Source organism: Erpetoichthys calabaricus, chromosome 10 (assembly GCF_900747795.2).
Source record: "Erpetoichthys calabaricus chromosome 10, fErpCal1.3, whole genome shotgun sequence".
In the NCBI taxonomy this organism is placed as follows: domain Eukaryota; kingdom Metazoa; phylum Chordata; class Cladistia; order Polypteriformes; family Polypteridae; genus Erpetoichthys; species Erpetoichthys calabaricus.
The window spans coordinates 131,469,888-131,489,484 of NC_041403.2; the positions used below are offsets into that span (position 1 = coordinate 131,469,888).

The 19,597-nt window shown below is 38.3% G+C and overlaps 1 protein-coding gene across 2 annotated transcripts in view; it reads right to left on the minus strand.

The window, feature by feature from the left end:
* The window catches only part of LOC114658438 (probable phospholipid-transporting ATPase IIA), a 351,266-nt gene that overhangs the window by 156,735 nt on the left and 174,934 nt on the right, over window positions 1-19,597 (minus strand). For both annotated transcript variants that reach the window (XM_051932991.1, XM_051932992.1), the window contains exon 14: window positions 19,087-19,296. In XM_051932991.1, the coding sequence (XP_051788951.1) occupies window positions 19,087-19,296 (210 nt within the window). The remainder of the gene's footprint in view (window positions 1-19,086; window positions 19,297-19,597) is intronic.

Here is a 19,597-nt window from a genome sequence, read left to right on the forward strand (position 1 = left end):
CCATCTGATGATTACTGGAGAAAAAAAATGTATTTTAAAACATCTACTTAATACTTTTAATTGTTGTTGCATTTCATGAAACTCATGTATGTCAAGAGAAGAATTTTTAAAATCTTCTTACATTTAAAGTTACATTCACAGTATATAAAGCATATACAACAGAACTCTTTTTATGGTAGACACCAGAAAGCATTTCTTCAACAACAAACAGAAAGCATTTCTTCAACAGCAAATGTTTAAAGCAAATTATTGCGTCCTGCACCTGAGGTGGGAACAAGTCAGTACAGAATGGTCCATACAGTACGTCAGTGCAAGTTTCACTTTAGGGAGACTGCAAGAAATCACTCAATGGAAGACTTTATAATACAACTTATTGTACTGTACAATAATATAGAATTAAGCAAATTAGGCACCAAATTCAATTTAAAGACATAATGATACATCAGGACAATTTAGCCACTTAGTTTAATAACACTACTTTGCACCTCACGTTTGAAGGTGAAAAACTGAGTGAGTTAATAGCTAGATACAGTATAATAGTTGATTTTTTTGGGGTCAGGATCATGAAAAGACAGTGTTGTGCATAAAGTATGTGTTACACTGTACTGTAATAAAACTAATATAACTATTTCAAAACATGCACAGGTAATTCCATATGCTACTTATGACAACATCAGGCATAGTTTATTGCGCATTATCCCTACTTATGTGGATGGATCACGATTAATGAATCAGGTTAATAAGACCTTAATTCATTTGTTTGTAAAGTAGCTGTTATAAAGTAGTCCAAATGTCTGTAATGGTGGTGGGGAGTTTATAACAAATACATTTGCTTTCCTAAACATGAAAAACACCTGCAAAAGTAATGTTTCCAAAACAATAATATGGTTCCTGAATACCTCCATGTGGAGGTTTCTACGGGCACGACCAGGTGGGAGGAGGCCCTAGTGAAGTCCCAGGGCTCACTGGGAAGATGATATCTCCCGGATGGCCTGGGAGCTCTTAGGATACCCCAGTATGAGTTGGCTAGTGTGGCTGGGGAAATTGATGTTTGGGCCTCACTGCTAAGACCATTGCCCCATGACAGTTTCAGATTAGCAGTGGAAAAATGAATGAATGAATGAAAGTAGAAAGCCTATTGCTGAAAAGATAAAGTAAGTGACTCAATACAAGCAATGAACAAAATCACAGATTTAACTATGGCAACTATGCTAACTGAATGAAAAATCTTAAGCATTTTAGGATGACAAGGCTACACAAATGAAAGGGATATGATAATCAGATTTAGTGTGCATTTAAAATGTTAGAAAATAGAAAGATATTGCAAGTTTAAACTAAACATTTTGTTTGAAAATCTCTACAAAGTGCTATTCATATTGCATTATCCATTTCTGGAAATACCTTTTCTGAAAATCTCTTTATAAGTGATGATTGTAACTGTTTTTAATAATTGGTATTCATTTGTTAATAAATAGTTGCTAATTAAACAGATCCTAGATTAGTATACAAGAAACACAAAGAGACCCTTTTTAATTAAACTAATAAAAACTATAGCCTTCTCTTTTCTAGATAGATATTTTATTAATCCCCAAGGGGAAATTCACATGCTCTAGCAGCAGCATAGTGATAAAAACAATATTAATTAAAGACTGATAAAAACACAAAGTTAAAAAGTGCAAGGTGGAGAGTGCAAGGCAGGTATTACAGTCAATAACATTGTATAATGTTACCGTTTACCCCCTCCGGTGGAATTGAAGAGTCGCATAGTGTGGGGAAGGAACGATCTCCTCAGTCTGTCAGTGGAGCAGGACAGTGACAGCAGTCTGTCGCTGAAGCTGCTCCTCTGTCTGTAAAGGATACTGTTCAGTGGATTCTCCATGATTGACAGGAGCCTGCTCAGTGCCCGTCGCTCCGCCACAGATATCAAACTGTTCAGCTACGTGCCTACAACAGAGCCTGCCTTCCTCACCAGTTTGTCCAGGCGTGAGGCGTCCTTCTTCTTTATGCTGCCTCCCCAGCACACCACCGCGTAGAAGAGGGCGCTCGCCACAACTGTTTGATAGAACATCTGCAGCATCTTATTGCAGATGTTGAAAGATACCAGCCTTCTAAGGAAGTATAGTCGGCTCTGTCCTCTCTTGCACAGAGCATCAGTATTGGCAGTCCAGTCCAGTTTATCATCCAGCTGCACTCCCAGGTATTTATAGGTCTGTACCCTCTGCACACAGTCACCTCTGATAATCATGGGGTCCATGAGGGGCCTGGGCCTCCTAAAATCCACCACCAGCTCTTTGGTTTTGCTGGTGTTCAGTTGTAGGTGGTTTCAGTCACACCATTTAACTAATTTTGATTAGGTTCCTATACTCCTCCTCCTGCCCACTCCCAATACTGCCCACGATAGCAGTGTCGTCAGTGAACTTTTGCACGTGGCAGGACACCAAGTTGTATTGGAAGTCCGATGTATATAGGCTGAACAGGACCGGAAAAAGCACAGCCCCCTGCGGCGCTCCTGTGCTGCTGACCACAATGTCAGACCTGCAGTTCCCGAGATGCACATACTGAGGTCTGTCTGTAAGATAGTTCACGATCCATGCCACCAGGAATGAATCTACTCCCATCTCTGTCAGCTTGTCCCTAAGAGGTTGGATGGTGTTGAAGGCGCTAGTGAAGTCCAGGAACATAATTCTTACTGCACCACTGCTGCTGACCAAGTGGGAGAGGGATCGGTGTTGCATGTAGATGATGGCATCCTCCGCTCCCACCTTCTCCTGGTATGCGAACTGCAGAGGGTTGAGGGCATGGCTGACCTGTGGCCTCAGGTGGTGAAGCAGCAGCCGCTCCACATGTGACGTCAGGGCAACAGGCCTGAAGTGATTCAGCTGACTAGGATGTGATACCTTTGGGACTGGGGTGATGCAAGATGTTTTCCAAAGCCTCGGGACTCTCCCCTGTTCCAGGCTCAGGTTGAAGATGCACTGTAGAGCAGGCATACAATCTCCATACAACAGTGTACAATCAGAGTCTTAGCCTCTTAGCTAGGTCCTTATATAGGAGTCTTACAGTATGAAATCTATTTCTTTTGTCCCGACACTTGGCATGTCTTGTTAGTAACCAGTTCGTCAATATCAGGCTGGAAATCTTGTGCAGCTGCAACTTTTATGAGGGATGAAAGGTGCTCGACAGTAAGTCTTGAGCGATGTGGGGTTTTGGTAGCTTTCATTAACGAAAAACAATTGCTCACAAAGGTAATTGCTTCCGAACATTGACAGTACTCTCGATGACAACTTATGGATCTTCCACATATGAGGTTAGCAGGTAAGCACACAAGCCTGGCACACCAACTTCGTTATATTTTGCCTTCAGAATAGAATCTGACTGCAGTTCAATTCCATTTGGATATTCTCAGGCGCATTCTCAACGTTGTAAGAGTATGGTGACGTAAACCACGCAAAGTCCTGTTCATGTGAACTGAAATCACGAAAACGCTCACTGAATTCATTGCTCAGTAATTCAAGTTGGAAAACAAACCCTCCAAAAATCAAATTTTACTTTCCTAAGTTTATTTCAAAGTTTATATTGTAAAATAAGCCGATATGCAAAAAGCCCCCTGACCTACACTAATTTTACAAACTCAAAAATCACGAAAATTTGTTAATAAACAACTCACCAACTTCTCGCGTAGATCTTCAGCTGTAGTCTGCACTAACTGTTTTTTTTTTTACAATACTAGCACAAAATTACATAAAACTAGAGCAAAAAAAAAAAAAAACGTGAAAATATGCAAGCTACTACTACTTGTGATGGTCAGTTCTACCCAGTGGCCAGTCTCAGCAGCCCAGCACTTCAGTTGCGACGTTGCAGCTCATTAACTTTGGTCAAGGCTCGTGGGGGGGGGGGGGGGGGGGGGGCTGTATCATGCCTAGGGAATCAAGGAGCTGACGCCGCAGCTGCAACTATACTAGCAGATGACGTTTCTGGTACGGTAATGCCATGGGAAAACGCGCTTTTGTCAGAAGGCAGAAGTAAGAAAAGTCAATAAGTAACAACGAAGATGCAGAATGATTCAATCACAAACAACAGTAATCATTTTGTACAAGTTTGGTGCTAACTAGGATCTGTCATGTGGGCTGCAGGGCGTGTGTTTGACATGCCTGCTGTAGAGGACTCCCCAGCTCCAACGCACAGGCCTTTAACAGCTGGTATCAGCATAAGGATGGGTGGAGGATGCAGTACTCTTAGCAGGTTTGACCACCCTAACCCACTCTCACCTCAAAAAGTTGTTAATCAGGTTTGCTTTCTCCCTGTCTCGCTCGATGGAGGCACCCCGCTTCAAGCTGCAGCCAGTGATGATCTTCATCCCATCCCACACTTCCTTCATGCTGTTATTCTGCAACTTTTGCTCCACTTTTCTCCTGTACTGCTCCTTCGCCACCCTGACCTGGACTCCGTGTTCCTTCTGCACGTGCTTGAGCTCATGCTGATCACCACCTTTAAAAGCCCTTTTCTTTCGGTTCAAAAGACCCTTGATGTCATTTGAAATCCATGGCTTGTTGTTAGCATAGCAGCATACTGTTCTTACTGGAACTACAATGTCCATACAGAAGTTGCTGTAGTCAGTAGTGCAGTCAACAACCTCCTCAGTGTTTTCACTATGTGACCCATGCAGGATATCCCAGTCAACAGTTCCAAAGCAGTCTCTCAGAGCCTGCTCTGCCTCAGGGGACCACTTCCTGAATGAGTGTGTGGTTGTAGGTAGCTCCCTCACTCTTGGTTTGTAGTGAGGCTGAACAACAACAACATCATTTATTTATATAGCACATTTTCATACAAAAAGTAGCTCAAAGTGCTTTACATAATGAAGAAAAGAAAAATAAAAGACAAAATAAGAAATTAAAATAAGACAACATTAGTTAACATAGAAAGGAGTAAGGTCCGATGGCCAGGGTGGACAGAAAAAACAAAAAAAAAAAAACTCCAGAAGGCTGGAGAAAAAAATAAAATCTGCAGGGGTTCCAGGCCATGAGACCGCCCAGTCCCCTCTGGGCATGCTACCTAACATAAATAAAATAGTCCTCTTTGTAGTTAGGGTTCTCACGGAGTCACTTGATGCTGATGGTCATATAGACTTCTGGCTTTTAATCCATCCATCACTGTTGGATCATCATGGTGCTTTGGGTAGATGGTGGTGGCTTGGGAAAAGGAAACAGAAGAGAGAGCAGAGTATAGTAGATTTTGAATGAATAGTTTGAATGAACCAGGTTATGATCTGCTTTCCCAAGTGCAGGAAGCGAGGTGGCACTGTATGCATCCTTAACGTTTGCATACAGTAGGTCAATAATTCTATTTCCTCGGGTGTTACAATCCACATACTCAAAGTAGGCAGGTAATGTTTTGTCCAGTGTCACATGGTTAAAATCTCCAGAGATTAGCACAAGCGCCTCAGGGTGCTGTGTTTGTAGTTTAGCAACAGCGGAGTGAATGATGTCACCCACTATCTCCACGTCTGCGCGAGGAGGGATGTAAACAATAACAACAATGACGTGTCCAAACTCTCTGGGCAAGTAATAGGGACGCAGACTTAAAGCCAACAGTTCGATGTCCCTGCAGCAAGTGGAGATTTTGACATTTACATGTCCAGGGTTGCACCACCTTGTGTTCACATAGAGAGCGAGTCCTCCTCCTTTCTGCTTCCTGCAGGTATTTGCGTCTCTGTCCACTCTAACTGTGGTAAACCCGTGTAGCTCCACTTTAGCATCTGGGATGCTAGTTGTTAACCATGTTTCACAAAAACGCAACAAACTGCATTCTCTGTAGTTCCTGACATTTTTCACCAGCGCAGCCAGTTCATCAATCTTATTTGGTAGTGAGTTCACAGATCACAGAAGGCACCGAAGGCTTGTATCGCCACTTCCTCGCTAGATGCTTAGCCTTTAGCTTAGCGCAGGCTCTGCTGCCATGATACGGCCTTCTTACCTCGTCAGTTAAATAGGGAACCACACCAGCACAGGCCTTTGTTCTCAGCACTAGAAGTTGACTAACTGAATAGACGAGTCTCGGCATGTAAAAATCCATGTCCAAGTAGTAAAAAGTGTCCAGGAAACTAGTCCACATAAAAGAAAGTGGTAGGAATGATCAGAGAGATAGAGAAAAAGGTAGTAAGATAAAGAAGATAAAGTTCTACACGGAGCTGCTGGAAAGGCTGCCACTCACGGTGGTGCCTAACTAACTCTGTATATTAGTACTGTTTAGTTAGATATACTGGCACTTATTCTATTATTAAAACAGAAAATAATGAGAACATCACAGGGTTGAGGAGGCTGAAGTCTATCCCAATAGCATAGAATGCAAGGTAGGAACTTATCCAGAAAAAAGGTCAGTCTCATATATAAACGGTTATAAGTTTACTAGATGTTAATTTTACTACTTTAGATAGTACATTTAGCTAGGCAGAAAACTCTTGTCAAGAAGAGTGGGACAAGTTTAATTCAAATTAAACCAAATTTTTTGACCTTGCCCTCACAATGTTACAGAACATATTTTAAGATTATTCATGACGAGGTACACTGAATTTTCAAGCAGCTGTCTTTCTCAAAATTTTAAGATTAAATAAAACTACTGTGGGAGGTAGTTAACCTTGTCAATATTAGGGAGACACTATTTATCTCAGCAAATCAAAACTGGGCCTCCTTATTTTACCCAACATTACTTCTGTTGGTGCTGTTAGTGAAGTTGGTGACATAGGTTCCAAATCCAAGCTCTGAGTCAAAGAGACATCAGCGTTACCAGTGAGAGGCCCAGTGCCACACCACCATCATATTTCAATAAGATCATAAACACTAGTTTATTTGTCATATAATACTATTTTAGGAACTTTGAAACATTTAATATATTACACAGGTCCATAAATATTTGGACAGAGACAACTTTTTTCTATTTTTGGTTCTGTACATTACCACAATGAATTTTAAATGAAACAAACAACTCAGATGCAGTTGAAGTGCAGGCTTTCACTTTTAATTCAGTGGGGTGAACAAAACGATTGCATAAAAATGTGAGGCAACTAAAGCATTTTTTTAACACAATCCCTTCATTTCAGGGGCTCAAAAGTAATTGGACAATTGACTCAAAGGCTATTTCATGGGCAGGTGTGGGCAAGTCTGTTGTTATTTCATTATCAATTAAGCAGATAAAAGGCCTGGAGTTGATTTGAGGTGTGGTGCTAGCATGTGGAAGATTTTGCTGTGAACAGACAACATGCGGTCAAAGGAGCTCTCCATGCAGGTGAAAGAAGCCATCCTTAAGCTGCGAAAACAGAAAAAACCCATCCGAGGAATTGCTACAATATTACGAGTGGCAAAACCTACAGTTTGGTACATCCTGAGAAAGAAAGCAAGCACTGGTGAATTCAGCAACGTAAAAAGACCTGGACGTCCACGGAAGACAACAGTGGTGGATGATTACAGAATCATTTCCATGGTGAAGAGAAACCCCTTCACAACAGCCAACCAAGTAAACAACACTCTCCAGGGGGTAGGCGTATCGATATCCAAGTCTACCATAAAGAGAAGACTGCATGAAAGTAAATACAGAGGGTGCACTGCAAGGTGCAAGCCACTCATAAGCCTCAAGAATAGAAAGGCTAGATTGGACTTTGCTAAAGAACATCTAAAAAAGCCAGCACAGTTCTGGAAAAACATTCTTTGGACAGATGAAACCAAGATCAACCTCTACGAGAATGATGGCAAGAAAAAAGTATGGAGAATTCGTGGAACAGCTCATTATCCAAAGCATACCACATCATCTGTAAAACACGGAGGAGGCAGTGTGATGGCTTCGGCATGCATGGCTACCAGTGGCACTGGGACACTAGTGTTTATTGATGATGTGACACAGGACAGAAGCAGCCAAATGAATTCTGAGGTGTTCAGAGACATACTGTCTCCTCAAATCCAGCTAAATGCAGTCAAATTGATTGGGCTGCATTTCATGATACAGATGGACAAAGCAACCCAGGAGTTTATTAAAGCAAAGAAGTGGAAAATTATTGAATGGCCAATTCAGTCACCTGATCTTAACCCAATTGAGCATGCATTTCACTTGTTGAAGACTAAACTTCAGACAGAAAGGCCCACAAACAAACAGCAACTGAAAGCCACTGCAGTAAAGGCCTAGCAGAGCATTGAAAAGGAGGAAACACATTTTTCTGCAATCATTTTGTTGACCCCACTGAATTAAAGCTGAAAGTCTGCACTTCAACAGCATCTGAGTTGTTTGATTTAAAATTCATTGTGGTAATGTACAGAACCAAAATTATAAAAAAGTTGTCTCTGTCCAAATATTCATGGACCTAACTGTATATACAAGCACATATCATATGGTGTATTATAATGATACTTTCTATCAAAAGGAGTCTATTGAAATTGTCAAAATTCGTCTGAACAAACATGAAGCACTACAATTTAATGGAGATGGAAATTTAAAATTGAATGTGGTTTTTAATCTCCCCATAATGAAAACTATGATTTAACAGGTTTGAGAATGCTAAGTTATGATTCTAAATCCATTACTGTATGTCTAAGCTAATAGAGCAATTTGAATCAGGACCATTACTGCTGTACATGCTAGCTTTATTATGTCCTGTTTTTCAAAATATACATTTTCAGAATTTTCACCCCTTGAAATTCAAGAGGTATAAAAAAAATAATTTAACATTCAAAATATAAAAGACATACAAATAAATATTTTTTAAAGACTAAATATGTTCTTTTGTATCTCTTTAGGCCTGAAAGAAGACCCTCAGATTTTTAGGGGATCATATCCCAGGGAAAAGTCAATTTATTAAAAGAAGATAAATCTCGTACACATTATCCGAGAAGTTTATCAGACTTTAGCTGTTTCTTTCCTTTTGAAGGGAAATGCAGTCTCAAAAATTTTTAAACAATACAGTAATCCCTCCTCCATCGCAGGGGTTGCGTTCCAGAGCCACCCGCGAAATAAGAAAATCCGCGAAGTAGAAACCATATGTTTATATGGCTATTTTTATATTGTCATGCTTGGGTCACAGATTTGCGCAGAAACACAGGAGGTTGTAGAGAGACAGGAACGTTATTCAAACCCTGCAAACAAACATTTGTCTCTTTTTCAAAAGTTTAAACTATGCTCCATGACAAGACAGAGATGACAGTTCTGTGTCACAATTAAAAGAATGCAAACATATCTTCCTTTTCAAAGGAGTGCGCGTCAGGAGAGAGAGAGAGAGAGAACAAAGCAAGCAGTCAAAAATCAATAGGGCTGTTTGGCTTTTAAGTATGAGAAGCACCGCCGGTACAAAGCTGTTGAAGGCGGCAGCTCACACCCCATCCGTCAGGAGCAGGGAGAGAGAGAGATAAAGAGAAAAACAAAGTCAAAAATCAATACGTGCCCTTTGAGCTTTTAAGTATGCGAAGCATCGTGCAGCATGTCGCTTCAGGAAGCAGCTGCACACAGAAGGTAGCAACGTGAAGATAATCTTTCAGCATTTTTAGACGAGCGTCCCTATCGTCTAGGTGTGCGAACAGCCCCCTGCTCACACCCCCCTACGTCAGCGCAAGAGAGAGAGACAGAAAGTAAGTTGGGTTTCTTCTCAGCCATCTGCCAACAGCGTCCCTTGTATGAAATCAACTGGGCAAACCAACTGAGGAAGCATGTACCAGAAATTAAAAGACCCATTGTCCTCAGAAATCCGCGAACCAGCAAAAAATCTGCGATATATATTTAAATATGCTTACATATAAAATCCGCGATAGAGTGAAGCCGCGAAAGGCGAAGCGCGATATAGCGAGGGATCACTGTATAAGAAAAGGCAAAGATTTAGTCTTAAATTGCAAAAAAGCAATTCCATTATTGTTTCCTAACCAAAAAAGTATACATATATCAATGATTCTAAGGAATTAAATGTGTTGAGAGAAGTGTTTGTTTATTGCAGTGTAAATTTGTACATATTCTGCAAAGTTCACAGAGCTTATCCACCTCTCCCTATTTAACAATCTATCTTTAATGTAATTCTTAAAAGACCCAGATGTCATTAGAAAAGGATCAATTCTGTCTCATCACGCTTCCTTTAACCCAGAAGAAGTAGGCTCCAGTTTCAGGCTGTGGCCATTATGACTAATAAATAACACAGGCCCATGCAGCTTACATCTCTGACCTTTGCCCTGACCCCTCGCATATCCCAGGGTACCATCATGAAATGTCAAGTCAACAGAGGCCTAACTTAAATCTCTGTACTGTCAGATCTGTGCCTTTACTGGAAGTGAGGCTGCTTATTTAATCTGGAGTGTGAATGATGTTTTACATCCACAAGCTTTGGCACTATTCTGGAGTGTGATTAGACAGTTTCTACACACATATCCAAAGCAAACTCTTAAGGACTAAAAAACTAATCAGTAGTTTTTTGAACAAATTTTTATCAGACACTGTCAAAACTAAATGAAGTGAGTTAAACTTTGGTTTACATAAAACTAAAAATATCTACAAAGAAAAATATTAAAAATAGGCCACAAAATAGTTTTAGTTGATACATGCATAGCTCATTTAACTTCTAGCCTGAAAGAAAAATATGGAGTAAAATAATAATAAACTGAAATACAAATGTATCCTTTCATTTTTACTGAACTAAAGATCATAATGTCAATTAAAAAAAGACATTTAAATTGCATCAAAGCATAATGGAGGTTTGGAAACAAACAAGACTGACATTTCTGCTTCATATAACCCATACGCATACTTTTGCATTAACAAACTACGCTGAACTAAATTGCTTTATTCATGTACAGGCTGGTTGCTCTCCATGACTTAATATAGTATACAAAAAAGATACTGTAACATAACAAAAAAGCAAAGGTTACTTGTGCAATCAAAATTAAGACCTAGATCATTATACAGGGAATAACAGTGAGACTTAATATGGAAGCAGGAGCTGGTTTTGCATTTAGGTATAAGTTTACTGGGAAATCCATTTTATTAATAGTCTGCTACCTATTCTATGTGGTATTTTGAACCACAGCACTGTACAATTAAGCAGTAACCAATGTAATGGAGAAGGCGATATACTGCCTACAAAATGATAATCAAGAAGGATGTCGAAGAAGTAAGCAGTTACCTACACCTGTTTATTAGAAGTCTCAAGTAAGGATTATCACAGATCACAGCAATCTTCTTCAGCTTCTTATTAATAAGACCAAGTGATCATCTACTAAGCACTACTTCTGACTCTGCCTCAAAGGTTCATTACAAGAAATCTGTCTTCTTGTCAGTATTCATCAAATGGTAAAGTTTCTCTTCTAAAAGCTAATTACCAATTACCACATGACTGATATTAATTATTCAGATTCAGGCAGTCACCTCAAGTTCTGCTTAGTTCTCAGCATACAAAATAAATAAATAAAACTGCAACAAAAGCAGTTTTTTCAATAGCTAAACATACACTACAAGTACTATACAAATATCAGCATTACAAAGACCTTAATGAAGTTCCATGGCTCTTTTGTTATGAGGTGTCTCTGTGTCTTAAGGATAATACTTAAAAGAAAGATCTTACATCAAAAATATACAATGAAAATATCAAAGAAATATATACTGTTAGCTTGATTATAACTAAGGTGGATATAGAAATTTTACCAGGATTACCAATCTACATCACATGGTGCTGTACTGTACTGGACTCAGCAACCAGTGGAGAAACTAGATATTCCTGTCGATGCAGGTCAGTACTAATCATCTCAGAAGTGAAAATAGGTTTAAGGAAATAATAAGCTCATAGGAAACAAAAATATTTAAATGTTATGAGTCAAGAAAGGGTAAACAATAGATCAAAAGCCTGAATATGAAAAGTCTATTTTTGCTTGTGCCAATAGAGAGATACAATAAGTGGCCCTATTTCATGAAAAACACTAAATTACAGCTTACTGTATGTAGATGTTATCATATTTCATGGTTAAACATGACAGAGATTTAGCTTGATGTAAAGGACTATGCTTAAAATTGCTGAAACATTTATCTTTAAATGAATAGGTACACAGATGTCTTAGTAAAGTGCTATGTAATAGGTACTTCTTGCCTGGAGAAGGGGCTTGATGAGTTTCCATAAGATAATCTTTCTAGTTAACCAGTAAAAGGTGTCATTTTGCTTGACTTCTCATTACATCCATAATGGCTAACACGGTACAACACTCTAATACTACAGTAAAGTGCTATGAAAATAGGTGACAGAGCTTCATAGCATTATTGAACACTCTCACATGAAAAAAGGGTCACTAGAAATTTTGAGGTATACATGCTGAAAATCAAATAAATCAATAAAAGGAATTAATCAAATATTTATAATATATGTACAGAATTAAAAATGTAAGAGATCAAATGTAATGCATCAATTGTATTATACAGTAGTTTGAACTAAAGCAAGACTGATGTTAAAGTAACAAATTAAGGTTTTTATCAGATTATTTTTTTCAGATAAGCAAGTAGATTCTGGGAGACTTAAAATATTTAAATTGATCAGAAAGAAAAGCAAATATGTGTTTGCACTACTGATAAGACTCAGTTTCACCTCTTTTATCTTGAGGATCAATGAAAAGAATTACTAGTCTTTAAGACTCCTTGATTTGCAGCATTCTTAGCTTTGGTAATTAGTTAGCTGGTTAGCTTACACACACACACACACACACACACACACACACACACACACACACACACACACACACACACACACACACACACAAAACAGCAATCAACCATAAAGTAATAAACCTTGAATAACCCAATTTAGTGTTTCATAAAGTTGCAGTTTATTTGCATTTGATATAGAGGGCAAACATCTGAGTTAAGTTTGGAACTATTTAGTTTTATCAGTAGTTACTGTGTGGCTGTAATTGGCTTGCCATGCAAGCCTGAGGCAGTAACTGATAGGTTAGCAAATTTATAAAATTGACAACAGCACAGAGGGAAACACATAGAAGGAAATCCTGCTTTTTGTTCACGGAAATAAATACAAGTTTACTTTTCCACCATCTGCTAAAAGGAATGCCAACAAGTTTAACATCATGATCAGATTAGTGCATTTTGTAAATATAAATGATAACAGCAATTTTGTAACAATACGCACAGAATATTTATTGATACATATAGAATATTTATTTTAAGAAATATATATTAATGCTAAAGTGGAAATAAATATTACACATAACCAACAATAATGATAACAATAATGCTTTAAAAACACATTGCAGATTAACCCCTTTTTCTCAGTGCTGCAATAAGAATTCTTACCGAAATGAACCCTCTGGGCAGGGGTTACAAAAAGATGTTCTGTAGAGCCAATGCAATTCCATGTGCTTGATCATAAGGCTGCAGTTTCTGCAGCATTTTAATAACTTTGCAACCTATTTCATTTTATATAAAAATGTGCCTGTAACATAAGCATTCTACCACACAAGGTGAGTATGCTGGCATAAAGTATTTTATATAGTATTCTGGGCATGAAAAAAATGTGCATACACTAAATGCAAAATTTCATACACAGCAAAAGAAAAAAATGGAAAAGTCAAATGTTTTCATATCATTAGGAAGAAATATACACAGCTTCATTTTAAGTAACTTATCACAGTGCTCTTTGCCTGTACTTAATGAAGAACACAATGCAAAAATAAACTGTATAGAATTTTATGGAACAAAATAAAAAAGAAAAACACATACAACAGCAATAATTAATCGAGTTATTCTTGATGGTGCAAAAGAACAACTCATGTAGTATTTTAAATTGGAATGTTACCTTAATGCCTGGGCTAATTACAACTTAAAGCTTGCCTGCTGTGCTTTCACATACAGATCTTGCAACAGAAAAGGCAATGCCTTTTGATCTGCATTATCCTCTTATTCAGATATACTGAATGTGTGTAGAATGTCTGTTACTATTTTCAAAATGATTTATAGTACTAGGGTGTTGTACCGTGTTAGCCATTATGAATGTAGAGAAAAGCCAAGCAAAATGACACCTTTTATTGGCTAACTAAAAACATTACAATATTCAAGCTTTCGAGGCAACTCAGGCCTCGAAAGCTTGCATTTTGTAATCTTTTTAGTTAGCCAATAAAAGGTGTCATTTTGCTTGGCTTTTCTCCACAAAATGATTTAAGAAGAGACTTGACATTGTGAGCAATTACAAGTACAGTGATCCCTCGCTATATCGCGCTTCGCGGCTTCACTCTATCGCGGATTTTATATGTAAGCATATTTAAATATATATCGCGGATTTTTTCGCTGGTTCGCGGATTTCTGCGGACAATGGGTCTTTTAATTTCTGGTACATGCTTCCTCAGTTGGTTTGCCCAGTTGATTTCATACAAGGGACGCTATTGGCAGATGGCTGAGAAGCTACCCAGCTTACTTTTCTCTCTCTCTCGCGCTGACTTTTTCTGATCCTGACGTAGGGGGATTGAGCAGGGGGGCTGTTCGCACACCTAGACCATACGGACGCTCGTCTAAAAATGCTGAAAGATTATCTTCACGTTGGCTACCTTCTGTGCAGCTACTTCGTGAAGTGACATGCTGCATGGTGCTTTGCATACTTAAAAGCACGAAGAGCATGTATTGATTTTTTTTATCTGTCTCTCTCTCTCTTCTCTCTCTGCTCCTGACTGAGGGGGTGTGAGCTGCCACCTTCAACAGCTTTGTGCCGCGGTGCTTCGCATACTTAAAAGCCAAACAGCTCTATTGACTTGTTTGCTCCTTTGAAGAGGAAGATATGTTTGCATTCTTTTAATTGTGAGACTGAACTGTCATCTCTGTCTTGTCATGGAGCACAGTTTAAACTTTTGAAAAAGAGACAAATGTTTGTTTGCAGTGTTTGAATAACGTTCCTGTCTCTCTACAACCTCCTGTGTTTCTGTGCAAATCTGTGACCCAAGCATGACAATATAAAAATAACCATATAAACATATGGTTTCTACTTCGCGGATTTTCTTATTTCGCGGGTGGCTCTGGAACGCAACCCCCGCGATGGAGGAGGGAATACTGTATACTGCATAAGGAGTCTTATGTTCATTCACAAACAACTGTTCCAATGTAAAACTGAACAGAATAAAATGCAATTAATTTTTGGTCTACTTAATTTATAGTTGGTGTAGTAAAGTATAGTATAGTAAGATTTAGTTGGTTAAAATTGTAATCTTTATTTCTGTTTTCTGCCTCACTCATCTTGTCAGTTAAGTTTTGAAGTTATCAAAGTTCTTTTTGATTCTTTCTATCCAAAGTTTAATTTTCTTCATTGGATCTTCTATTTTATTATAACTGTTGAATATTGTGTTGTTTCCTGAAATGATAAGTAAACTTTTTCAAAAGCTGCATGACAATAAAATTTCACAATCTAATCTGTATCCTTTAAGGAACATATAAGGCCTCCGTTTGTATTTCATAGGAATATAATGATTTCTGCTCTTAGATCATCAGAATGACATTTTTAAAAATGTCACCTGATGAAAAATATCAAACATTTCCATGTAATAATACCAAAAAACCAAAATAAAATCTAATTTGACTTGTTCTCTTATATTGGTAACAAATAAAAAAAACAAATTATTAATACATGAAACAAAAAACAAAGATTTAGTAACTATCATGACGGGCATCAGAACCTCTGCTTTCTGTTCTGGGTGAGCCCAGATCAGTGCGGCAAGAGATGTAACGTCAAATTCAGGCTATTTGTTGATTGCTGGTAAATTTCCCAGTAGATATAACTGGTACAAAGTGTTATGACTGACTGCTCACAGAACTTCTGCAAGTTTCCATTGAACCCTAACACAATTTAATAATGCTTCAGATTGTCTGCAATTTGCTTTTGTTCCCTACCATCTCTTTGACTGACAATGTGTTTTATATCATCTTTAGATACATCTTTAACCAAGAATCTACTGGTTTATCTCAGCACTATTTTCAAAACTTTAGTCTGGTATTTCTGTTTTAGGTCATAAACGATATATCATTCAGTGCAGCTCTGATATCCTTGCCGTAAATGTTTTGGCAAGTAGCAAATAGTAGTACCTTCACTTGGCATTCTTTTAGGGGTTTCATTGACAATTGTTTTAGAGTTTTTTTTTTTCTTCCTTCAAAGTTTTCATTACTTTTCAGGACAGTGGAAATTGTTGATTTTACTATGATCTGATTTTTGCATTAGTTCTATATAAATTCTACTTTTAACATCCAAACTGTTTGCTTTTGGTTCATTGATTTTAAACAGATTTAGGCTACCAAAGAGAAACAGCAAGGAAAAGAGCAAAAACTAGGTCCAACAAAATAGATGCATGATCCAGTCTAATATGTTGGGTTTCTGCCATTCAACATTACTTCTTTATAAAGTCAGAGGTTAAGGTGACAATCCAGTCAATGGGCAGAACAGTGGCCATGATCCTAACAGCATATGACAAAGGAGAATTTGTTTCCTCCCACAGTCCAAAGACATGCAGATTAGGTGCATTGGCGACCCTAAATTGTCCCTAGTGTGTGCTTGGTGTGTGGGAGTGTGTGTGCCCTGCAGTGGGCTGGTGCCCTGCCTGGGATTTGTTCTTGCCTTGCGCCCTATGCTGGCTGGGATTGGCTCCAGCAGACCCCTGTGACCCTGTGTTAGGATATAGCGGGTTGGATAATTGATGGATGGATTATTTCTGATTTCTTGCAATACAAATTTTTTCCTTGAAATGTGAAACAAAACAATGATGGAAATGGCTTGCTGAAGGACACATTTAAAAACATACTTTTCATTAAAATTAATTTAAAAAACAATATTTTAAGGCTGAATTTTAGTAATAAAATTGGATAGAAAGAATGAGATTGTGCAGTAATATGCTGAAAAATAAACTTTGCAAATTGAATCTGAATAAATCACACATAACCCGAGCTGTATGTGTTTGAAGCTTTATGTCCAGCTCTCCATTTTGGACTGGCATGAAGCTCTATATGTTTGAGGTTAATAAAGTTTTGTAATTACATTTTACCTTTCCACTTTTGACCTATGCAATGTTGGGTAACTCAGATCGTATTTACTGAAAATTTAAAGAAAATCATGCTAACACAAAACTGTTTTGATTATTAGCATTATAAAAGAAAACAAAAAACTGCACATTGTATTTTAATGAAGATAGTAAACCTTAGAAGCCCATGTCTTGAATAAGCAATGTCTAAGTCATTCTGGATTGCCATATTGCATTTCATCTGCACTGCCTGTGCATATTGTCCTCTCCATCCCTGATATCCACAACCTTGGTCCAATGTCTCCTTTACCTTTTTAACCCCTTCACCGCCCTCTGCCGGATATATCCGGCACCGCTGTTTTAATGCTAACGCCATACTGCCGGAATTATCCGGCACATTTGCCTGTGGTTATATGAATGCCTGGCAAGTAGTATAACTGACGGTTTGGCGTGGGTATTATTACTACGTTGTATTTCGACAAGTCTGTGGTTGTTTTGGCCGGTCATGTGACGTGATTCGCATGTAACAGCTGTGAATATGGCGAAACGTAAACTGACTTCAAGTGAGGCTTTGCAGGCGATTTTGGACAGTTCTGATCATGATTGTAGCAGTTCTGAAGAAGATTTTAGTGACAGTGATGAGCAGCAACGTGCGCTGCATGATATTGTGAATGAAGACGCATCGGATGACGGCGCTGAGTGGGTGTATCCCCAGCATCTCAGCTGGGCTGCTGCCCGAGGTGAACTACCTTTTCTGCATTCGTTTGAGGGAATGTGTGGCTTTATTGTTGATGTAAACAATTACACTGCTGAGCAGTTTTATGAGCTGTTTGTGTCACCTGATTTGATTAGACATTTTGTTCATCAGACAAATCTGTATGCAGCACAGTTTATTGAGAAAAATCCCAATTTACCTCCACATTCCCGTGTTCGTGCTTGGTTTGACACTGATGAAAACAAAATGAAAAAATTCATTGGGATTTTGATGTTGATGGGAATAATCAGAAAACCAGATATTGAGATGTACTGGTCTACAGATCCTATGTATGCAACACCTATTTTTGCAGCTGTCATGACACGTAACCGATTCTCTTTGCTGCTGAAATTCTTTCATTTGAATGAGAACAGAAACGAGCCAGATAAGAACGATCCAAACCGCGACCACTTGTTCAAGCTACGTCCTTTGATTGATCATTTATTTGAAGCATTTCAGTTGCCCTACATGCCAGGACCGTCAGTTGCAGTTGATGAAAGTTTATTGTCGTGGAAGGGCCGCTTACAGTTTCGACAGTATCTACCATTGAAAAGGGCACGGTTTGGTATCAAGATGTTTTGCTTAGCTGAGAATTCAGGTTACATTTATAGATTTCGTGTATACACTGGCAACTTGCACAACATTTAGTGGTCAATACTGCTTGAATAAATGTAAAAAATGTAAAAAAAATGTAAAAAAGTAAAAAAACAAAAATTGTTCAGATTTCGCCTGGCTTGGGGAATATTTAGGGAGTTGGCGGTTAAAGGGTTAATAGCTCCTTGACCAAAAGCCAGCACATCACAAATGAGATTCCATGTGTCAAACGGAAGTTATACAACATACAGAAAGATGGTAACTACAGTAGGTTGAAAAATGAACCTAGGTCTTTTAAACTATAAAGCAGAAGCACTGAGCCATCATGCTACCCAGGGAATTTTTTTTTTGTTTTCATTTCCATTTTTCCCTACTCTTTGTGTTAGGGAATGCAAAATAGGAAACATCAAGTAACATCAACTCCAACATGCTAGTACTACCAGCACATGTAATTATGTTTTTTTGAACGACAATGTAAAAGAGCCAAAAGTAAGATTTAATATTTGGGTCTTACCACATGGGACTTGACTTTCATACAAAAATTTCCATATCGAATTCCTAAGTATAAAATGCTTAATTTAAACACAAATGAGAGTGTGTTGAATCAATTAGTATATGAGACTGCAAGTGTGTACGTGTAAGTGTATGAATGAAGACATGGAAAAACCAAAACAAAGTAAAACGTTTACAGACAGAACTTATACAGTAGTCTAATAACAACGATAAAGAACATCAAACCTCATCTGGACTTGAAGCCTGATAAACCCTGCAAGAGTCTTCATAATGTTGCTCAGCTTCTGCCTGGTCTGTTACACCATTGGATTCATAGACTGGGGTAACATTATGACACAGAGCAATTGCCTTCACAGCTTCATGAACTCGACTGCTGATGGTCTTGCGTACTTTCGTAGATAAAAGGGATCTTGTGGTAGGTGGTTCATGTAACGGCTGTAAAAAGCAAAATCAGACAAAATTAAGCAAACAGAAATGGAAAAAATTGACTTTTATTACCTAATATTGAACTAAATCATTAAGAGTTGCAGCAAAATATTCAAGAGACATTCTAACACTTTTCAGTCCACTATTTACTCTTTGTATCATTGGAACATAAGCAGTGTGTTTATATGAACACACATAACCGAATTATGGTGAATAACTTGGTTAAGGCAGAAACCTGGTTTCTTAAAAACTAGGGGGCTCCGCCCCCTGCTCGCTTCGCTCGCCAACCCCTGGTGTTGGGAATGACAAA